This window comes from Stegodyphus dumicola, chromosome 9 (genome assembly GCF_044657685.1).
Source record: "Stegodyphus dumicola isolate Sdum_Otavi_A_Nest chromosome 9, ASM4465768v1".
In the NCBI taxonomy this organism is placed as follows: domain Eukaryota; kingdom Metazoa; phylum Arthropoda; class Arachnida; order Araneae; family Eresidae; genus Stegodyphus; species Stegodyphus dumicola.
In genome coordinates this window covers 13,672,823-13,697,745 of record NC_140776.1, presented here as the reverse complement: position 1 = coordinate 13,697,745, position 24,923 = coordinate 13,672,823, and the positions used below count along the sequence as shown (strand labels likewise).

General features: G+C 34.4%; 1 protein-coding gene across 1 annotated transcript in view; it reads right to left on the bottom strand.

Moving 5' to 3' along the window:
* The window catches only part of PsGEF (Protostome-specific GEF), a 278,552-nt gene that overhangs the window by 108,468 nt on the left and 145,161 nt on the right, over window positions 1-24,923 (bottom strand). The window contains exons 10-14 of the mRNA XM_085823244.1: window positions 24,376-24,435; window positions 24,131-24,224; window positions 9,424-9,578; window positions 7,079-7,159; window positions 3,602-3,731 (exon numbers count right to left, since the gene is read on the bottom strand). Of these exons, the coding sequence (XP_085679370.1) occupies window positions 3,602-3,731; window positions 7,079-7,159; window positions 9,424-9,578; window positions 24,131-24,224; window positions 24,376-24,435 (520 nt within the window). The remainder of the gene's footprint in view (window positions 1-3,601; window positions 3,732-7,078; window positions 7,160-9,423; window positions 9,579-24,130; window positions 24,225-24,375; window positions 24,436-24,923) is intronic.

Genomic DNA, 24,923 nt, shown 5'->3' with positions numbered 1-24,923 from the left:
TAGGTGGGACAAGTGAGCATTAGCAACAACAACGACAATATATTACATTCCTCTCTGCAGAATAATTACTTGCATGTCTCCTAATAATCAGTTTATTTTACATTCTCTGGTTATAACATAGGGCTGAATTTCAGGAGCCAAACATGTTTCCATAATCTTTCCTAGAATGCCTAACGTAAATGCGAATCGCATTTTACACAGGAAATGCTTCATTTTTAAGGCGGGTAGTAATCCATCGCTTTACTTTAATCAATACTTCCGTGTAACTCCTTTTTACCGCTATTGTATAGAATATCGATAATGTTTAAAGTTACTATTTTGTGTTCCAAAATATATCATGAAATAATGATTGATATCTTTGATTTCAAACTTTCAAGGAACTAAATCATTTCTTTAGCTAAGAACACTTTGTGAGTCGCTGGTATTAAAATTTAAAATCTTCTACCTTAATTAAGACACAATGTAGAGTTCCTCACTTCGGAATTCTAAGTTAATGTTGGAAGTGAAGAATCTAAGAACTGATAAGTGAATAATCGCTTGAGTTCGGTGACAAGAAACAACAAGATAGAAGGGTAACTAATCTTTTATTATTCCAATAAGATTTAACAAAACTCCGCCTGGGAGTGTACAAACAATGCCCGCACTTAGGTTTGAACTTAAAAGACTAAGAATTAAACTAAAACTAAGATTAACTAAAGAAGTATAGCCGAAGCTATCAAGGTTCAAATCGAGTTGACCCCTTAACTTATTTCACTACGAAGCTTAGCAAGGGCCTGAGTACGGCCGAGCGTAATAACAGCTTTGAGAGAGAGAGTGGCCAAAAAGGCAGACGCGCGTAAATCAGAAACTCTGATTCTCTAACTCAGTAAGTAACTTCGTGGTTTAAATACCGCTCCTCCTCATTAAATATTCAGCAAGATTCCAAAACTACGTTCTGTCCGGAAGTAGTAAGTTGAAGTTAAGAATTTGACAGGAAAGGAACTTAAAATCTAACTGTTAATAAAATTAACATAATCCTTACAACAATAACACGCCGAACAAATACTAATTCAGAAGTCGAACAACAAAAGTCAGCGTTATATTTTCAAAATTTTCGCAGGACTAGTTTCGATGGTTTTACCGAACCACCACCTTCAGCTGCAAAACAGCAAATGAATAAGATAGGAAATAATAATTAGATAAGATAAGAAAGCCTGGACAAGAATAAGCAAGCCAAATTCGTGAGAAATGAATGCTCTTCTCCAACAACTTTGTATCCTTGAGCTTTTTTACTTAATGCATTGACAATATTTTAGTTTTCTGTAGTTAAAATTAAAAGAAAAATCACTCGCACCATCCTATTTTCTACTTAATCCTGAGTTGGAGCTCATCTGGCTCGGACGTTATTTCTGTCTTTATCATAACAACATACTTTCCCCCATTACTTATTTTTGTGAACTTCTCCTTGTTTATAAATTGCTTTGGTCTTTTATGGTTCTTGGGTTTCATCCTTTAAATGTCCTGTGATTTATAACAGATCCGTTTGAAGTCTCGGGAGCTTAGGAAAGTCATTTTATGCTGAATGACGCTTTTTATTTTTATCTCGTATAGTTTCATCTCGTAAGAAGTTACATACTGGGATACTAGTTTGTTTTATTTTAAGAAACTGTTTGTTGACCTTTGACTTTTTTTGTATTTTATTGCAAACCTGTTTGTGCTGTTAGTTTCTTAAGAAATTCATATACTTTTTCTTTCTTCAAAATATACACAACGTTGTTTTTATTATAAATAACATATCCGGTAATGTGAATGCAGTTTTCGAGAAAACAGTTCGATTTCGATTTATTTATTAGCTGCATAATTATTTTATTTGTCAATGTTTTCATGTGGAATTTTATGATAAAAAATTTTTATTTATATTATTGAAAATCATTCTATTTACTTCTGAAAGCGTAGATGTCATCTTTCTTTTATATTGACTTTTCAAAATAAGATTTCAGTGCTATCGGAACTATTGGTATATTACTACATTTGATAGTTGATAATAAGCTAATGTTTCAATCACTTCAAAGGCCTCGGAACTCCTAAGAATATCATAGAAAACTGGAGACCAGGAAATAGAGAGCTGCCCCAAACTCAATTTAAATACACTTCTGGCAATCGCATGCAACCTACAATGCAGTAAAATATATTCCATATCTTCCACAGCATCGCCGCAAGCACGAAGTCTCTAGTAGCAATATTGAAACGAAGTAAGTTCCATTATTCGCATGATCAGTCCAAATCTGAGTAAGTTTATAATCCTGTTCAAAATGCTTACACTTAAGTCGTTGAAGAACGCTTGGAAAAATTCGATGTGTCCACTGGACCTTCGAAGAAGCAAGATATACAGCATCCCTGTCAACCACAGTTTTCTTCCAAGCCATATGCTTCCAATAAGATATGGAAGCAGACAACTTTAAATCATTATCTCGATAAGTCGCTTACTTAGCCAATTGGTCAGCTCTCTCTATACCGAGAATACCACTGTGGCCGCGAGAGTAAGCAAAATGAACATCTGCGATAGATCCAATCGCGCATAATATAGAGTGAATTTCCACCACCTGTTTTTCAGCCGATAGTATATCATGTAGAAGAGAGAGAGAAGAAAAAGAATATGTGCAAATAAGATATTTAACCCTTTGCGGTACAGTGTGTCCGGTCTGGACACACCTAAAAATTTCCTTCTGTACGCATAGAAAAATTGAATGAAAAAGGATTGATAAGTTACTATAGGTTACTCTGAATCTTCTTTATTTATAGTAGATGGCAGTTCAACACAAACCAATCCATATATTTTAGCCATGTTTAGTTTTTTAAAACCCTCATTTTTCAGAGAAATCTTCCAGATTTTTTCAGGGTATAAAAGGAATTATTTGAAAAGAAATTTCTATGTTATTTTTTTGGCTGTATGCTAATCTCCTTATTCTATATTAGTTTTAAATTTTTACCTTGAAATTTTGCCTAAAATCAAACGGCGAACCCTAGGTGTGCCCAGACCGGGCTCACCGATCATCTAGGACAACTGGAAAGTTTGTATTCTTTGTTTCTCCGCATCTCCTCGGTCAGCTCATTGACAACAATGCTCGTTTCATCAATCTTTTCGAAGTTCTATTCAATCAGTTCTATTCACTTATCTTTTAATTCTGTGGGTGTGCCCCAAACCCTCAGAATTAAAACGATAAGTGCTATCTTCACAAAATTTTACTTGTGTACTCCTCTAGGCCTAATTAGACTGCCTACCTTTTTTTTTAAATCAAAACTCCAACTTTAAAAAGTAGCTTGCCGGAAGGGGTTAAACGTCTCATTCTTACGACAAGAGATTTGTATCCATTTAACGGCAAGATTAAGCTCCAGCATTTCTAACATATGTGCCCAGCGTACCGAAACCGTAATTAGAACAATATTGAAATGTTCGATATGTTACATCGCAAAATTATTTGATTCGTTTTCTATTTTTTACCCTAGAATTCTAGAAACATTCTTTTCTATAATAAAGGCAGTTAAGTAAACTTCTTTTCAATTTTGGGATATTTATGTCTTAAATTAAAACAATATTTAGGATCAATAATGTTAATCTTACCACATTTTTGAGCGTCAAATGTAGCTTGATATATTGACCTCAACATGACGGGTTCGTCTAGTACTAGCAGCACTCTTTGCTTGGTCCTTCTCGTAAGAATGAAACAGTCGGACAAAAGAAGAGCCCAATACTGTAATATAAAAAAGAATTATTTTTGCATAGTATAAATATTTATATGTATTTAAAATATGCTTATATATGCACGTTACAATGTGCAAATTAATTGGGACAAAAGCGATCTTTTTATATTTTACTAGCTGTTACGCAGCATGCGTTACAGTGTTACTTATAGGAAAGAAAGTGTTTGTGTTTTAATTCTGTTTATTGAAACGCTTTTTGGATCCACAATATTTTTGCCTGGTGCAGGTAATTTCACTTTTCTACCCACATAGCAACATTCCTGAGGCTTCATTCTTAAATTTGAGGGCTCAGCAGTACATTACAATTTGTCCATCTTTCCAAAGACCACATTTGGATGAAGACTATAATCATAATAAGCATCGTAATAGAATGCACCAAGATTTAAATCAGCGTGCTGTGTTCGTCTAGTTCGAACAGTGCTTACTCGAATGTTTTAAAATCTTGCTTCCCGCTGCTCGTTTGTTTCATACGAATTGGCTTGAGCAGTACGTACTCGAACGTTTTCGAGTCTTGCTTCTCGTTGCCAGTTTGTTTCTGAAGCTCGCAACTCCCCTTTTTATCGTGCTTAAGGTGCAAATCGAGCAACCGATTTTCACTCTAGTGGCAGAATTAATTACCCACAAAAAGTAATGCTTCGTGACGACTTATTACAAAATCACTTTCAAAAGCAAAAAAATGCGTGTTATTGCTTGAAAAATTTAATATTTTATGCTTTGCTGAACAATAACGAACTTGGGAATATTTTAATTTGGGCTGTGCAACACATTTCTCTTAAATGGCGGAGTTTTTTTATTAAATTCGAAACAAATTAATACAATTAAGACACAATAGCACCCCGAACAAATACTAATTCAGAAGTCAAACAACAAAAATCAGCGTTATATTTTCAAACTTTTCACAGGACTAGTTTCGATGGTTTTACCGAACCACCATCCTCAGCTGCAAAACCGCAAATGATATTAATATAATTGCGTTTTTTGGAGTGGCAACACTTTTTTCTATATCGCCGAGTATTCTGATTAAATTTGAAACATATATATTTACGCTTTTGCAGAGTCGCAATCCGAAGCTTTCAGAACCCTGAGGTTTTAATCAGAAGTTCGTTAAATTAGCGTGAAATATATGTGTATTGAATGCTTTTTTGGAAAAAGGTGGATGTCGACCTTTCCCAGGACCCAGAAAAAGAATTATAGAAAGTTAGATGACACTAGCTATAGTAGTAACTGAGTGCGTCGCGAACACACACACAAACACACCCTCAGATAGTCTTCTTTATATATATAGATGTGCGTGCATTCATTTACAGCGTTAATAATAAAATGTATAAGAAATATATCCTCCTTTAGCTCAAATGCTATATTGCGCTTATACCATGTGCTACTTGCATGTAATTTTTAATTTTGTGATGAAACTCCACTTTTATTGCCTTCTTCACCATGCGCTACATTTTTGTACACTCATTTTGCCAAGACGTTCCTTGAGAATGTGCCACAAGTTTTCGATCGGATTTGAATCTAGTGAATTTCCAGGCAGTTCTAGCACAATAATTTTATTTTGCACTGTGAAACTTCTGACATATTTTGAACTGTGACATGGAGCCAAATCATGCTGGAAACGTTTTCGACAATGGCAGAATCCTACTTTTTAAAATTGTTATATACTTCGATGAATTTATCATTCCGTCAACAGAAACTAGGGATCCAACGTCATCTGCAATGAAAATATTCCAAAGCAGTTGTTTTTTATGTTATTTTTAGGTTTTTCGGACAGGTTTTCAGAACTACTATTTCCTCTTATTGCTTTTGCAAGCATAACTGGAGTCCTGAGTAAGAACAGGGAGTTTAAACTATGTCCGCACAAGTACAGAAGATACGACGCAAAAGGAAAGGGACCCTTTATTTCTAACAGTTTACATCTATTCCCGTTCTTCGGGATGCAAAGACCAGTACCTTGTTTGAACGTAAAACATAAGAACTAAAACTACTTAATTAAATGATTGTAAACTCAGATAATTTATGAAGACTAGTAACGTGAAGATTGGCCTTTTAAACTTTACGTATTTAATGAGCAGAGTGCGGGAACTACATTACGTCTTCAAATATCAAAGAGAACTAAGTTCTGTCTCAAAAGCAGACAAGAATTGACTGAATAGCGCGCGCGAGGTAAGGTAGTCAGAAGTCTCTCTTTGTCTCTCTGTTGGCTAAAAGTCACAACTTAACAGTTTGCGAGCTCAATTTGCATAACTAAATCTGTTCGCATTTATTCTGGCCTGAACTGGAAAAATAAGAAAGGCTAGCAAAGTTTTAAAATTAAATAAATGTTAGTAAAACTTAAAATCCTTATAAGGTTGAGATCATTTTTATTCACTCTTGCTTCGTCTAACAATGCTAGATTTGTAACCACGAACCAATAAATGAGTATCTTTGCTGAGAAATGGTCTTTTTTTAGTCATTTGGGGTCCGATATTTATATTTTTATAAGATTATTATTGTATAATGTAATTTTGGAATAGAAGTCGATCAGATTTTCGATCAGAAAAAAATCTCTTCTGAAATCATTTTAAATCCATTTTACAATCCGTTTTGGAAACAACTTTATCCTGTTTGCAGGTACAGATGTCACGCAAAAACATTGTTCAAATGGACTTGAGAGTGGCCAAAATGGATATTTTCCTTGAAATATGATACCCGAAATTTTTCGCAATGACAATACTTCTTTTATGTAGCACAGGGAAGTAAAAATCACTTACTACTTAAGATCACGCTATTAAACTAAGCAGTCTTATATTAAATTTGATGTGTGATAATTCTAATTATTAAATTGTTCTGAACGCACGGTTATTAAAACAGCTACCTAAAAATGGTATGCGAGGAAAGAATAATATAGATGATAATTAGATAATAACTAATTGAGCACGTAATCATGGCATATTAGCCTTGAAACATATAAGATCAACCAAGCGCAATTCTGTACTCCCATTGCATTCAATGCAGTACGCAAACAAGTAGAAGTAAGTTCCAGAATAATCAGTCTGACAAAGACTTATATTAGTAAAAGTTATAAGTACCGAATCTTGCAACTGTTCTTATAAACTAAAAGATATTTCAATATTTGCTGATAAATATTCAACAATGGTTTTCCATTTATTATAATCTTGATGCAGGTAATGATCCTGAATCTCATATTTTTGGTAATAAAAGTTCCGTATGTAGCTATTGTTTCTTTCACACCTGAATATCATTACTTTAATAATACGATCAAGGTTTATTTACTGATATGGTTAATTTAATTTAAACGGGTTGGAATTAAAAGGTGTACGCAAATCTTGATACCTACTTGAACGTAATGCTTTCCTTCAACCTTCGATAACTGTCCTGCAAAAAGCCAGTATCTTCCTGGATATATAAGGGAAAAGTCCTGTGGAAAAAAAGTTATAAAAATTAGGAAATACTTCACTAATGAGTCCTACCGAAATAAAGCGAAAATATGAATTCTTGATAAATTATACAATAAGCATATATCTTAAGCTTTCCATTTCGTGAAAAGTCCAAGTACTTCAATTTCAATGGTCAGATTTTTGCGTTCACCCTCCAAGAATAATATAAGAAAGGCTCTCGCATTTTTAAGCACCAACCTCCCAGAGGGGAAAGGGTTAGGAACTCTGACTGGCCTACCTAAGAGGCCAGGTTCGAATCCCGGAAAAGGCATGGATGTAAATTGTCTGTTCCTTCATAGAACGCAAGAGATGTCTAATTAGCAGTGGCCAACGCCTGTAATGGCTAGTGCCCACTACTGGAAAAAAATTAATCACCACTGAATTAACTCTCAAAGGAGGAATTGAATCTGCAATGTGACAAGTTTTCTTCTTTCTAAGTTGCTTCATTAGTTTCCTGTTATATGTGCTTGAATTTCTAATTAGTATTAACGGAAGCTGCATAAAATTAATCCTCGCTGGCACTTTTTTTTATATAACGACCGCCAAAATAAAGGTTTTTTTTTTAAAGAGCTTCAGAAAACATATTTTATGGGCATAATAAAGCTGCTAATATTTGCGTATAACTAAGTTAGAAATATATGCACATTTTACTTTTATTTTCTGCTTCCTTTCGACTATGAAGATATAAATATTTTTAAGCTCTTTTATTTGTTAAAGTTCTCATTACAGGAACTAAGAAACTTCACTCTTTCATAGGAGGATAGCAGTCCTTAAGTTCTTCAATAAATTATTTTTTTTATCTAACTAGACCGTTGTCTTTAATTTACTTGTCAAAGCTGTTAGACGTACTATAATGATTCGTAAAATAGGAAAGGGAAGAAATATTTGATGTTTTCTAAGTGACAATATTTTCATCTTAGTTTGTTTGTATTGTCTCAAACTGCGTACTTGGAATTTACTTTGTAACGGAGAGTTAATCTATAAGACTGCATTACTGTAATTCAAACAGGATCTGTTATAGCTGTTTGAAAATAGCTACGGTGATAATGCGATGCACCAGCAACCATTCGATCCTCTCAGAGTATCGACGTTTTGAGAAGATAGTTCTGTAAAGATGAATAAACATAAGATAACTGTAAATCTCGTGGTTTATGGGGAAAATATAGTTCGAGTGTTGAATGAAATTCTACAAATCTCACGAAGATCGATTAAACGCTTACATATTTCGTCCGTACCTCTAGAGTTCGGCTTATACCTAAAGGGACTCCAAGCCGAACAGACATGGTACATTCACAAACATCCATGCCTTCTCCGGGATTCTAACCCAGGCCCTTCAGTACGACACACTGAGCCGCCAACTGCTATCCCCATTGGACTGCAGAATGTTTTTTAAATACAAAAACAGATTTATAAATACAGTTTGCATCAAATTTGTGAATCAGGTCCATTAGTTTCTTGTAAACTATTAACGATAGAACAGTGCTCCTCATATTATGTTAATGAGCCAGTTGATAAATATATATATATATATATTACATGAAGGTCCATTTATCTATCCTAAACATTTATAGAGAGATTTACCTTATAATAAGATACTTACAGAATTTACAATTTCTTTAAGAGTTTTTATAAACTAATAAATGAAAACATAGCATTTCAGTTAACAATTTTTCATGTAAATGATACAATCAGTCACATTTAATCAGTATAGGTCATGTTCTAGTTCTCAATTAAATATTTTGTATACCAGGATTAAAATTCGAAATCTATTACTAAAAAGAAAAATTGTATTGAATTAATTTTCTGAAGTTAACAGCTGAAAATATTTACTTCGGAGATATCCTTTATATTTAATTCTTAAAGACACTAATCATAAAGAATTACATTTCGAGCAATTCTATGTATGTAAAATTTGTGTGTAAACCACTAAAATTTACGTAATAAAAATTACCTACTTTTAATTTCTCCGTGATAATAATTTATACTAACTCAAAATGCAAATTTTATCTGAAGATTTATGAAATTAAAATATGCATATATTAGTTACAATACAGTTTAAAATTATATTCATTTACCTAAAGGATCTGTTTAAAATTTAGCTATGCACAATGATAAATGTTTGTTTCAAAATTAATAGCTGTGATAAAATATAGCAAAGAAAGAGGAATAAAGTAACAAAAAGTAAAATTCGAAGAAGAAATAAGTGCAAAGGAAGAAATCAAGAAAAAAGAAATACTTTTTATACCTTAGGTCCTTTGGTAAAGACGGTTTTTTCTTGAAGAGTTTCGAGATTAATATAAGGCTCTTCCCCGTCAAAAGCAGTATCAATGTTCTCTAAATCCTCCATACTTGACAGCTTGTTCATCGCCTCATTCATCTCTTTGCCAAAAGTTCGAAAAACTGAAGAAAAATTGATAAAATTCCTATAACTCTTTTGTAATGTGTAATCCTTTATATCTGAAGCTTTTTTCTTAGAAATTCAGAATAAGGAATTTCTAATAATTGTTGAATTAAAGAATATTTTTAAATTAGATGAAGGATAATCATTTAATATTATTCAGAAAAATTATACATTACATAAATATTTTCCCCCATTTCTGATTACTTTTATTATTGTGTAAAGAGTGCAAATTTTAGATTACAATTTTTTGTCGCTGAAATGCTGGGATTAGAAAACTGTATTCAGAATTATAAGTTTTTCTACTATTCCTAATCCTTTCAAAAAATGTTTTTTGTTCTGTGAGAGTCTTTTGTGTCAAATCCCATTTGATACATATTCAGAACATTTCAGTTATGAAACCCAAATAGTAGTTTTTGACTTTAAAACTGGAATTTAAGTAGAAATTCTACTAGCGTTTAAAAGTTTTAACATAAGAAATAATGTTACGAAAAGATTTTACTGAAATGTAAAATTATTTTTTAAGCAACAGATTTTTAGCTTCTTTAGGTAAAAAATAACTAGTTTAATAAAAGAAAGAAATGATTTTAATTCTTTTTTCCGTAATTCAAGGATTTTTAAGCCAAATTACTTATTATATTTCAGAAGTAGCATATCAATTGAAAAAAAAGGATATAAATTTTTATTCATTCAAAAAAATTTCATAATTAATTTTTTTTTTAATTTATCTTCAGTTAAAATTCTACACTTCCTTCTATTTATCCTTTCTTATAGAGAACAATGGTCTAAAGAGACTTCTAAAAATGTCAACACCCACCAGCAGCCGAGCGGTAAATTCGCTCAACACTGATAATTCGGCCCAAGGTTCGAGACCCGGCGAACGGACTGGCTGCATAGCCGTTTTCATGGTTTTCCCTTTGTGTAATGTAACTACGAGCCAGTTTTCCTTAGACAGTCCTTCACGGAGGCATCCCTCCGCTTGGACAAATACCCCTCGTGTGTTTTGGCCTAATCAAATAAACCTAAACCTTTCTTATCAGCTTTCATACAAAATTATATCAAATAATTAAGATCTGTTCTCATGCATTTTTGACTTTGAGAAATAAATGTCTAGTAATACAAAAGATAGCTTCATTTTATTCCTATGTTTTCCGTGCTCTTCAAGTTTGCTCCTCCAAACTATCCCTTGATGAAGAACTAAATTATTTAAAAGCAATAGCTGTTGACAGGGGCTTTTCACCCAACATTATTAACCAAGCAGTTAAAAAATTCTCATCTCAACACACTAAAAGGCACACTCTGGTTTTAGGAGATTATAAAAATTATGTTATCATACCCTTCTTTCCATCAATTAGCTATAATGTTGCACATATTTTATAGAAATTTAACATTCGGGTCGTTTATTCTCCCATCAATAAAATTCCGAATTCCATACTCAAGGACCCCATTCCGGATATGAAGTCCTGGGGTATTTATAGGATTCCTTGCCAGTGTGGTTTAATTTACATTCTCCATTTGGCGAATGTATATTAAACCAAGAGAGCCTTAAAATTTCGCGTAAAGGAACATGAGGCATATGTTAGACAAAAGAAAACACAGAAGTCTTTTGTTGCCCAACATTGTTGGTCCGAAAATCACACTTTCAATTTTTCTGCTGCCAAAATTATTCAAAAAACATCTTCCATTGGATAACTGGATTTTCTAGAGGCATTTCGCATTTTTTCTGTTCTAGTTAACGATCCTAATTCCAATCCATCTTTGCCTTTGGCCTTTAAAGAAATTATGTTTTAGTTCTGGTTTCATCAACAGATGGAGCCACTAGCTTATTTTTTGTCCAGTCTTTCTTATCTTATCTGATCCAAAGAATCTCTAAGGATTCTTTGTCTGATCCTTATATCCTATTTCGTTCATTTGCGCTTTTGCAGCTGAGGATGGTGGTTCGGTAAAACCATCGAAACTAGTCCTGGAAAATTTGAAAATATAACGCTGATTTTGTTGTTTGACTTCTGAATTAAATAAATGTCTATCAGCAAGTTTCGAAATAGGGGTGGCACCGTTTGTATGCAGAAGACGTCTTGGGCTCAAGTCTGGGAGATATGGGTAAATTACGAATAAAGGAAAATATAATGAGGCAGCACACACAATTTTGCGAAAATAGATATCATTAATACTGTACGCATGTTTCTTTTCAAAATATCCTACTTTGCATGCAATGCATTTATCTGACCATAAGATAATTATCATAATACATGTAATCCGCTATTCCTTAAAGAGTACTTCAAACGTATCTAATATTGTGTGCATTTAATATATTATCAAGACGTGAAACACTGTCCTCTACCATGGATAAAAAACATCAGAATCTGTAAAATTGACAACTAGTTATTTAACGTAAAATAAATCTTCTCATTTTGAGAGAAAAAACAAAAATCATTAATTTTAAAAACAAGGAATAGAAACGTTAAAATTAATCTTTAAAAACAGAAGCTAGCCCGATGAAGGAGACATGAAAAGTGTGCAATGTTCTAACCGGTATTTGAACTCAGGACGTTCCGATGCTAGACGGATGTGCTCCCAATTACACCACGAAGCAGAGGGGTAAGCAGCAAGAAAATACCTTATACTCTTCCCCACTTAAAAGGAGAGAATTGGCGAGAACCCAATAGACAAATTTCGTTAGTGAAGATTTAGCATCCACCACGTTTTAGTTCCGGGGACATACAGATTTTTTTTCAAGTCAGGGGACGTGATAAATCCACCGTAGTATCTCCGGGGCTCGAACCTGGAGCTCTTGACTGCTAGTCGAGGATTAGATATGCTTCTAATTTCACCGCAAAGTGACGCAGAAAGAAAACATCTATATCTTAAAATATAAATATGTCTGTTGTTCATTTGTGTTGCATAGTTAGGTTGAATTCATATTTTTATCCGCGAAGCTGACAGATGTTCCGTAAAGTTTGCTTAATTTTGCCCATTCCTGCTGATCATCATTGTACTACTCTAATCTTTATCCCCCATTATTCACACACGCTAAAACTCTCCGAGAACATTTAACGTAATCTTTTTTTTTCCTCTCTAGTTTTGCTTCTTTTGGACTATATTTTTCATTACTTAACGATTGAAAAATAAATTAATTAAAATTGACTTCTGACATGATCCCGCCTCACACGATTTTATCTGGTCCAAGCATAGGATAAGATAATCCCTCGGTATTTTCCCTTTCCGTCAAATTAATGACACCGGTGAGTCCTCACCCCCCACCGGACTAGGTCCAGGGTTTCAACCCCTGTTCTGGAACCTGGTCGTCAGTTTGCTACTTACCAGTCGCTCGGGCTACCCTTCACAGAGAGGCATTACCCACAGTACCCCATGGAAGTAGGAAGTAACTTTATTTTCTCCTCCCCTAAGAAAAGAAAACCTTCCCTCAATTCAGATTGCTGCATTACTGTAATGCAATATTTTTGTTATGCATTACAGGATAAATTATGCAGATGGGCCGTTAGAGCTTTAAGAGTAAGCGGGGCTAGCAAATAAAATATGATTGACTGGTTCTAATCTATTACTATTAAATATTAAGATATTAAGTTTCATCTTCGGAGTGATCTTTCATACTTTCTGAAATTCTGAAAGCAAATATAATTTTGAATTCAACAACTAGGAAAAAAAAACCTATGCTACAAATTAAACTAGATTTTCCACCTGAATTCTCATTATGAAGTTATCTGCCTTTGTTTGAGTAGATATTACACTAATAGACGAAAAAAAAAAGACGCACAAAGAAGGAGTTATCCGAATGGGACGAAAATCGGTAGAAGTGATGTACATGTACAGAAAAACAAATCATTACAGTTTGAGAAAAACTGGATGATTTATTGAAGTGATAGAGCTTTACAAAGTGAAAAAGTCACTAATGCGTTTGTCCACCTCTTATTACAATTCTCCCACCAACACCAATTATTATTACCACCTCCAATCCCAATTCTGGCCCTTACGCAAGCAGTTAATGGGCTTGCATCGATTGATAGAGGTTGCGGATGTCCTTCTGAGGGATTTCGTGCCACATTCTGTCCAACTGGCGCGTTAAATCGTCAACATCCCGAGCTGGTTGGAGGGACCATCCCATAATGCTCAAAACGGGCTCAATAGGAGAGAGATCCGGTGACCTTGCTGGGCAAGATAATGTTCAGCAAGCACTAAGGCAAGCAGTAGAAACTTGCAGTGTTATCTTGCTGAAATGTAAGCCCAGGGTGGCGTGACATAAAGGGCAACACAACGGGCCTTAGAACTTCGTCGACGTACCGCTGTGCTGTAAGGTTGCAACGGATGACAACCAAAGGGGTTCTACTATGAATTGAAATAGCACCCCAGACTATCACTCCTGGTTGTCGGCCTGTCTGCCGGAGGACAGTCAGGTTGGTATCACACAGTTGTCCGGGGCATCTCCAGACTCGCCTTCGCTGGTCATCGGGGCTCAGTTCAAAGCGAGACTCATCACTGAAGACTATCCTACTCCAGTCAGTAACATCCCAGTGCGAATGAGCCCGACACCACTGCAAACGGGCTTGACGTAGTACAGAGGTCAATGGTAGTCGGCGCAAGGGGCGCCGTGACCTCAGCCACCTTTCTATGAGCCGTCTATGAATGGTCACTGTCTTGCTCTCACTGAAGCAATAGTTGCATGTACAGTCAATGAAAATGATGGAGCTGGAGCTGCGAGTGCCGCTCTGACGATTGCTGGGTCTTCACGTTCTGTCGTATCTCTAGGCCTACCGCTTCCTTCTTGACGTTGTGTACGGCCATAGTTAACCCATTCCTGTCCTAATAGTGGCATCGCTCCTGCTCAAATGTCGAGCTATTCGCCGATAAGACCAACCGGCTTCTTTGTGCCCAACTACATGATCTCTCTCAAATCCTGACATCTGCGCATATCGTTCGCGCACCTGTATGCGAGGCATAGTTACTGTCTATCAGAGTACACGGAATGAAATTCGTGAAGAATTTATGACCTGGAATCGTAATTTCTCCTCTTAAACATCTTGCCAGTTGCGCAGATCAGGTGCGCTGTAGCGACAACCGCTCCTTCATTGGCAGCCAAAATGAAAAATTTTGCATTTTCCGTCGAAACCTGTATGCATTATCAATTTGTGTCCAATTTGCTTTATATCTTCTCGATGCGTCTTTTTTTTTTTTTTTTTTTTTTTTTTACTCCAAAGGGATTTGAATCCCGAAGGACTATTAGTTTCGTTTTGGCATTTTGCGTCGGACTCATAAATGTCGGTTCACTTTTCAAACTGTTGCCACAAAATGTTAGAGTCCTGCATTATATTTGAAGAAATTAAATAATGAAAAATCTGCATAAATGTATGTATATTTCTCGTATTGTGATAAAACAACGGTACATAGAGTCATCGAATTTTGAATAACGTAATCCTCCGACGAATATGAGCATGTGGAAGACCAAATTTGAAATTTGAAATTTGTTTTATGATCGATTTCCTATTTTTTAAAACTTTGACGAATTCTTGATTAACAAACTCAAGGATTTCAAAGCGAGCAATGGCAACGTTGTGCAGAAAAAACATTTTTATCTCCAGCGCGTGAGTCTCTGTATCGGAAATTCTAAAGATATGCTCGTTTTAAAACTATTTTGCGATATTGCTGTTGCACTGGATCTTATGGTTTAAGTGCGAGGAACATGATATTTAATAAAGAAAGGTAACACACAAAATGTTAAAAAACGCCCCTTTGGACGTAATTTAAAATCTGAAACATTTCAGATTTTTTTTTTTTTTTGTCTAAAAGTGTATATTATCAAGTATCCAAATATATTGTGGTTGACACTGCATTTTAACCAAAACAAAATGACAATCGCACTGTGTCTGATTAAGCATAGAGAGACTCAGTTTAGCATTCCGCTAAGTATTTAAAGCATCAACTAATAAACCTGCCTAATCTGGAGGCGTAAAATGACACCACTGTGCTCTTCAAATACATATCACTAGACTGCTTTTTAATCAATTTTTACAATTGTTTTACAATTTTTATACCAATTTCTTGAATGTACTTAGGAGGGGAATAAAATATAAATAAGTTCTTTTAAAGCATCGATTTAATTTTGGAAAATAAAATCGAAATTGTGCATGCATATTTATTTTCATTGTTGCAGTATCACTTAGGACAGTATTTCTGTAATCTAGTAAAGTCCCAATTAATTGCAGTATTACTCACGATTAATCGGAGTATAAGATTACCTCACGATTAATCGAAATCCATGGTATTGGATTAACCGTAGACGACGTCCATGCTTAATACTACATCAGCTTAGAAAAACTCAGGAAAGAGGAATAGCCGACAGTATAATTAACAAAAAACGACCTTAATAACTTACCTGTATTTTTAAGCATTTTAATTTGCAGAATAAGGTTACTTGAATTTATAAATCAATCAATCCAACAATCAAAGACAAAAAAACAATGCTTATGTATTTCGATAGGACTTAATGAGAAACAATGGATTTTGAACGAGTAATAATAGTGTCGTTATATCATAGTTACCTTTACTTCAAAGATACCACACAAAATGCATATACAGAGGCTGTTCACACATTCTTAGAAGATGTATATTGTATTCACAAAACTAAATTACATAAAATTCTTGTGTTTTAAATGTTCTATTTGACATGCCTTATTCTGTACTATCTTTCGACACCGCAATTTCCAGGATAATAATGCCTTTTGAAGTGACAGAAGAGATATTCTATCCCATTCCTCCCGAACAGCTTTCCAGAGTCCTGTTAGGGTTTGGGGACAACGTTTGGGTAATGCAGTTTTTAAAAGTCCGAAAGCACAAAAATCCATAGGTGACACATCGGGAGATTTAGTAGGGATATCAGTGAAGGGTATGGCCTTGATACCAGATTTTTGTTCCATTTCTTTTAGGAAATTTACAGTGGATTTTGATGAGTGACTGCTAGCTTTGCCCTGATAGAGTCTCACAGATGGATGGCACTGTCTGTAAAACTATGGCATTTCATTCAGAAATATTGGCGATAAAATATGTTCCTGAGAGTATTTGCAGTTAATCTGACATTTTTTGCACTCTATTTTTAACTTGCCATTATAAGAAAACCCAGCAACAATCATAAATCCCTTAGAAAAACTTCCTTTCGATTCTTTGAACCATGTACTGAAATTTTTTCTCCCCTTTTATGATAATAAATGGCTCTTTTTTTGTTATAATCATTTAAATACACCCATGCTTCATCTATTGTGACAACTGTTTTCCATTTTTCTTTGGATAAGTGTTTCTCATATAGAATTCTGCAGCGTATCCTGCGTTGAGCGATATGCTTTGGAAGAAGACGATGCACATTGCATTTTTTCGCTTTCTTAAGATTTAAATCAACGTTTATCATTTTGTTTACAGTGGACTAGGGGGATTTTTTTAACATTAAACTACGTACCTTTGCAATAGTCGAAGATGTCCGTTTTTTCCTTGGATACTTGTTTGGAATTTTTGTCCCACTTGAGGCTCCAATTTGACTTTTTTCCTTTCTTGTTGATGATATTACCTATCGACGCTTTAGATATCACAAAACCATGACTCTCACATCGTTTTTGGATAACGGAGTATGCACATTTCTCTTCGGAAAGAGCGTAAATGTAGCCTTCGAACCATTGCTCTGTTAAATTCGCCATTTTGAATAAAAACAAAACTTTCAAGCCACAGACGATAATTTTGACTTTTCAAAACATAGTACAATTGCAGCAAACGAGTTTTTATTACCGCTTGCCAAAATCGTCTAAAAAATGTGCGAACAGCCTCTGTATAAACTACTGTCACAATTGCAAAATTCAAAACTTGGACCGCCTATTCTTTTTGCAAATTTAAAGGCATTTGTAGTAATATTGTAACAACTACGTTAGTTCGAGGTTCTAACACTTAAATATTTCACTTGGGCTTCAAGCACAATAGTTCTTATAGTTTGTCTCAACAGTGAAGCAATAGTTTTCCAAGTTTTACATAAATTCAGCTATGCAAGAATATGTTTAAATACTGCAGTTTTTTTATTGAAATTTACTCGGTAACCTTTGGAGATCAGTTAATTTTTGTGGAAGCATTTGGCACTTTTGGAAGTTTGTTGCCCTATTGTTAGTCAACTGGGATTTTGAGAGATTATTGGCATGAAGTGAATGCTGAAGTCTGAAAATAAGGATGCTTATAGATACCTCGTAAATCTGACAACTAGAAGCACACATTGTTATAGGTCAGTACTGGAGCATTGTTCTCAACTTAGTGAATCTTCGACACTGGTATTGTTCAGCTCTATTCAGCTCAAAATAATGTAGTTCTAAGCATTAAAACCTAAAAGTAAATTGCTAGGAAAATTAAAATTGTTACACTACTTCATGTAAGGTATATTTTAATTTTATAACAGTTAATTTAATTTCAAAGTCCCTTTCCTATCAATTCTTGTTTGCACTTATAGCATCCTACCAGAATGAGTCTTTAGAATCGAAAATATTTACCAACGCTTTTGAAACTCTTGCCCTGAGTCGTTGGCATTTATGATAAAAATCGACAATACTTTTAACTGTGCTATGATAAAAATCGACAATACTTTTAACTGTGCTTTTGAGTTTATATTAACAGGAATAAAAAGTAAATGAGTTTCGGATTTTGCCTTTATGACACCCGTTTGTATGATACATTAATTTCTGGATACGATTCCTGAGTTGCAACATTGTGGAATCACGCGATACGAGACTGTTATAGTTGCAAATAAAGAGTATTAGAAAATGTTACCCCCCCCCGAAAAAAAAAAACGCAAACAAAAACGTAGGCTTCAAATAATTCTAAAAGTTATTTTTACTTTTAAGTTAAATCGCAAGTTATGGTAACAATCAATTTTTAATTACCGTTCATGTAGTTGGGTTGTACGTCTTTTACTTTATAAGGTATTTTCTCCCTCCTTTCTGCGTTCCTTCGTGGTGTAACAGTTAGCACACTCGGCGCGTATTCGAAAGGTCAGACTCCCTGCGAAAGTATTGCACATTTTTCATATCGTCTGCTTTAAAATAACCAAATATCTCTACCGTGGCACCCGAACTGAAAGGTGGTAGATGATGCTTCTTCACCACCAGGATTTGGTTATTGGACGCCCTTTTTTCCTCTTTTCTGATGTAACGGTTAGCACAGACGGCGCGTATTCGAGAGCACCAAATTCGATTCCCGACTAAGGCATGGCACATTTTTCATGTCTCCTGCTTTAAAATAACCTAATGACTCTATACTGGCCCCCGAACCCAAAAGTGGTGGATGGTGATTTTTCACCAGCAGGATTTGTCGCCTAGCCCCATAATCCCCAGTTTGCCTTTAAAAGGGGAAATATATAAGGTATACGCCTTCGTGTTGTAACGGTAGCATACTTGGCGCGTATTTGAGAGGTCCAGGTTCGAGTACAGGTGAGGGCATTGCACATTTTTCATGTATCCTGCTTTAAAATAACCTAATGACTCAACAGTGGCGCCCAAATTAAAAGTTGGTGGATGATGATTTCTCACCAGCAGGATTTGGCGATTGGACCCCCTAATCTCCAGTCGCTTTTTAAAAGGGGATTTTCTGCCTCCTTTCTGTGTGTCTTCGCGGTGTAACGGTTAGCGCACTCGACGCTTATTCGAAAGGTCCAGGTTCGAATCCCGGCAAGGGCATTACACATTTTTTATGCTAAAAACAATTCCTGTTAAATAAAAATTCCTAATGATCCTCCACCTTTTTTCTGTTGGTATCTCATTTTGACGCTTGTGTGATCTAACATAAGCCCTTAGCTGGCTATTAGAATTTAAATTTAGCGCTCCAGTGTTTTGGATATGACTTATAAATAAAATGAAAGTGCAACAGTGCCCCAGTGCAGCACAGTTTTTATCCACGAGCAGACTTGCAGTAGATATATCAGACAGCAGCTGCGTGTTAAATAACAAATATGCAGATAATATTTCTATATAGTTTTATTTACATGTTATTAGGGATTTAAAAATATTCGACAAAGCAACATAAAATTTTCGCTGTAGATTAAGCCTTTGCTTTGTATGAAATCATTAAAATTACTAATATGCATTTTAGATCAAATATCTTACACGGAGAAAATGTGCAGTCACTAATTTAATGAGCTCAGTTTAGAACTTCTTAATCTGAGATATTGTAAATAATTGAGCTAGAAAATTTTATCTCAGACTTCGTATTTCGGATTTGTCTTTTATGTAACACTTTTAACAGTATTATTAATTCTGAATTATGTTTTCAACCCTGATGTTTGTTACGAGTTAGAGATCTTGTTTAGATTGAATTTTCTGGGAAGCGAATAGAATTTTATCTCTTCGATTGCGAATTGGTGAAACTGTATTTCGTCTTTTAATTTAACTGTTTCTCTAACTCATTTATAAAGATTTTAAAAACAACTTCATTATTATTTGAAATTTTATATTATTCTTGCATTTCATTAAATCTAAGAGGAATTCGGTTCAGTAGGATATTTACTTCTTAACAATTAATGTTATTTCATTCTATGGTTTTGTGGATTTGGAATAACAACAACACTTGAAGAATAAAATACACAATTTATTTGTCGGTACTACAGAAGACAATGTCAAAGACGCGTTACAGTCGTAAAAAATCTATGATAAGCACGCTGAAACAATCAGCAACACAGCCTTCAGACAGGCTATCAGGCTATATCGTTGAAGACAGCTTCACGGCAAAACACTAAATGCAGCTCCCGACTCTGTCGATCGCTCTCGGAGCTCAACACACTCAAGATATTTTCCATAATAAAACTCACGATACACTGCTACTCCGTGTACAGGTAGGTTTTATATAGCTTTTTGACCTGTCTTCTAGAACATTCTGGGAAAAACCGGTAAAAATTCGTTCTAGAATGTTCTCCCTCTGGCTATGGCACATCGCCGATGTTCTGCCTAAACGGCAACCCTGCCTTTTCTTTCCATTTCTGCTAACCCTAAACCCGCTTTGCGGGGAAGCTATCTTACCGCGGCTGGGAATTTCGCTAACACTATGTTTTCGTCTTTGATCGTAATGGAAACTTGAAAACATTTTTATTAGTCCAAAGGGGTTTTGTCCCTGAGGGACTATTTTTTTCATATTGCGTCGAATCACTCTGAAAGTCCGTTTCACTTTTTAAACTGTTGCCACCCAATATCATCGGCCTGTATTATATTTGAAAAAATTAAATAATGAGGAATCTGCATAAGTGTATCTATATTTCTCGCATTGTGATAAAAGGTACCTAGAGCCATCCAGTTTTGAATTACGTAATCTTCCAACAAATATGGGCTTCTGGAAGTCCATATTTGAAATTTAGAACTTGTTTTATTATCAATTTCATATTGTCACATTTTTTCCCCTGACACGAGTTGTTACGTTATTTTCTTCACTGGTTCGTGCAGATTTGGAGTGATTAATGACAATACTACTTGATGAAGTATTGAAACACACTTTATATACCAATATTTATCCGGATAACTGCAAAACGCATTTACAGTCGTCGAAGATCTACTATAAACACGCTGTAGCAATCAGCGACACAGCCTTCACACTGTCAGGCAATAACGGTGAAGACAAGCTTCACTGCAAAGCATCAGAGTACAGCTCCCGACTCTGCTCGCTCGTTCTCGGAATTCTACGTACTCTCGAGACTTTCCACGCTACAACTCGCGATGCACTCGACGACACACAGAGCACGGCTCCCGACTCTTCGGTTCAGTTGTTCCCGGAGCTCAACACGCTCTCTCGACGATGCACTAACCGCGATACACTAAGAGACTCCTTCGGTGAACTCGACGACCCACTCGGCACTCGCTGCCTGGCTGTCAACTCGATCGACTCGGCACGGACTGACTAACTCGATACTAACTATCTCGCACTCTAGACGAGGAACTCTGACTCGCCTCTTGACGAGGCACTCTCACTGACTGCGGACCAGCAGGGTTTATATAGCTTTCGGCTTGTGTTCGAGAACATTCTGTGCTAAACCGGTAAGAATTCGTTCCAGAAGGTTTTCCAACCGTTCATGGTATATCACCAAATGGAGCAATCCTGCCTTCTCTTGCCATTTTATGGCAAACCTAAAACTGCTTTGCGGGGAACCCATCTTACCGCGCCTGTATCTAACAATATTTTGTTACAATATTTTGTTTCGTAACAGTATTTTGTAAAACTTAAATGAATTTTTGATTAACAAACTCAAGGATTTCTAAGCGAGCAAAGGCAACGTTGTACAGAAAAAAATATTTTTATCTCCAGCGCGCGAGACTGTGTATCGAAAATTCTAAATATACGCTCAAGTTAAAATTATTTTGCGATATTGCTCTTGAACTGAGTTTTATGGTTTAAGTGCGAAGAACATGATATTTAATAAATAAAGGCAACACACAACATGTTAAAAAAACGCCTCTTCGGATGTAATTTAAAATCTTAAACCATTCAGATTTTTTATTGTTTATTTTAATTTAGTTTTGTTTATTTTTTTATTATTATTATTGTTATTATTAGTTTCAGTATTTACTTATTTATCATGTGACAAATGGACAAGCAAATATGTATAATACTTATTAGTTTCAATAGTTACTTATATATCATGTGACGTATGGTCAAGCAAATATGTATAATACAAATTTAGGGGGTTTTATGTACATAATGAAGCAGACTGTAAGGCTGGTGGATTTTTCAATAACAAATAATTTTAGAATTTTACTCGTGTTGATTTAAATGTAATATATGGAATAATAAACATAATTTAGTAACTGAAAGCATTAGATGAGCGCAGTCCCTGTTTCAACATTTCAAGTTATCCTTCGCATATTCACAGCATTATATATGAGCATAGTAAACAAAAGAGAGTTTATGGATGACATGTTAGTAAAGAGAAAGTAAGCGTAGGACCAGAAAGATGAGGTTACTGATGTTAGATTAAGAATGGTTAAGTAGTTTAATTTCTCAACAAAGAATAAAATATCGCCTGGTTAGAAGTGATTAAGAACGTTACGGTTTAGATATTACTGTATAAATTACTTTACTTTCACTTACGTCGATACATGAGAAATTGAATTACCTGCATAGATTGTGAGTCGTATAATATTTGATTAATTTTGGAATGCCGTACTTCAGAGGGATTTATTTTACAGATTTTAATGTTTCCAGTACAGAAAGAGGAAATAACGAAATTATAAAAGTTACAAACTAAAGTTGAAATTTTGTATTATACAAATGTATGTGCATGTGTGTGTAAATTCGTATAATTAAAAGAAATATCCTTAATAAAGAATAAAGTCCAAATTACGAGTATATCTATTCATTCAATATAAAATTTTAGCAATTTCTTGAGGGGGAAAATTGTTTTGGAATTCTCCAGTTTTCTTTGCTAGAAGAAATTAGAATTATTAGTATTAATAGCAAATATGTACAATGCGAAAAAAAGGGCCAGTTCTATATTTCCCGTTCTAGTGGGTCGATTGACGAAATCCGAATCGCGTTTTTCATGTCTCGAAAAAGCGACTTAGGATATGTATTAGATTTATATATAGCATTGTTCGAATATAGGCATTTTGACACAAAATCGGACTTTTTCTGAAATGACATACCATTTTTTTTTTCGTATTTCGATCCTAAGACTCTAATTATGCCTAGATATTAAATTTTGTAATTTTTGGTGAAAAATTAATAAAGAAATTTAAAACTTTATCTTGGCGAATTTTTTCAGTTTGCGCCAAGAATGATTCACTTGGCGAACTTCTTAATTTGGAGCAACCTACTTTCCTTTCCTTTTTTTCACTGCCACAAGCAGAAAAAACGCTCATCGTTCATATTTTCAACTAATTTTGACAGAGTGCGTAAACCACATTTTGGTTATTATCGCTTATAATAAATACGCCAAGTTTCAAAACGCGCCAAATTATACAGGAACGCGCCTAAATTACAGGATTTTCACAAAGGGGGACGTTGAAAAATTTTTAACTTGTAAATAATTATTAATTTCAATAGTAAATTCACGTATATCGATTTTTCGATAAACAAAAATTCAAAAAAGTGTAAAGGTATTATTAAAAGTACTTTTAACAGCATTAAAATACAACTTTTTTTTACCTTATTATTTGAATTAATTTTAAAATTCACTATTTTTCTAATCTAGAGTTAGAACGATGCATGTTGTAAAAAATGGCAACTATAAACGTTTTTCAGTTAAAAACATTTATTTAAATAACTGATTATGATACCAATCTAGTTTGAAATAATGCAAAATATTTCAGAATTTGACATTAATAATTTAAGTGTTGGTATATAAGTACTTTAAGTACTTTCAGTTGGTAATTAAGCATATTTTATGAATAGTAGATTTGGGTTTAAAAATTAATGGAGTTACAAAATATTCAGCAATATAATGTTGGCTACATATATTAATAATGATACTTCAAACACAGCATGAAACAGACATTGTAGATTCATTGAACTAGTTTTGCAGTTTTTATAATCAAGACCTTACCTGAAATCACGCTTTCCAGACATACGTAATCTCTATGGCCTATAGCAGTACAAGACAAAAGCGACTCCAAAAGACCAGTTACTTCGGATAAATACTGTTCGGAGGAATGAATATGAAATGTCAATAATTCAATAATAGTATTGAAATTAATATGATAACTTTAAAACTCAATATATTTTATACATTCATAGTCCAATAGTTTACATAAATAAATAAAATTAGAATTTTTAAATGCAATAACTTACATGAAGAGGTTTCTCTATGAACTTCGAGAGACTGATCTTGTCTTCCGATGCTTCTGGACCCTAGAATTTACATAAATATATTTATGAGATCTCATAAAACATGAAACATCCGTGGCAACATGATGTACGTATCAATAAATATAAATAAAGAAAATATTATCATGTAAACTAGGAGTTTCAAAAGACGTACATTAATGTAAAACTTTTAAGAAATTTAACTATTTACCTTAATTGGTAATGAGCTTCAAAGCTATCAATAACACATCAAATATGTATTTTTAACAAATAAAAATAACCGAAATATTATCATGTAAACTCGAAGTTTCAAAAGACGTACACTGGTGTAAAACTTTCAAGAAATTTAGCCGTTTGCTTTAACCTCTTCGTCGTCCGTAACGCGTCCAGCGCATTCAAATGAAACTTCCGCAGGGCGGCCGTAACACGCCTCAAGCGTTCTTCTACATTTTTAAAACTTTTAAACGTTTAAAACGCTTTCTAAATGTTTACTTGTTTGCGTTTTTATTTTTGTTTGTTCTGATACCTCCTAG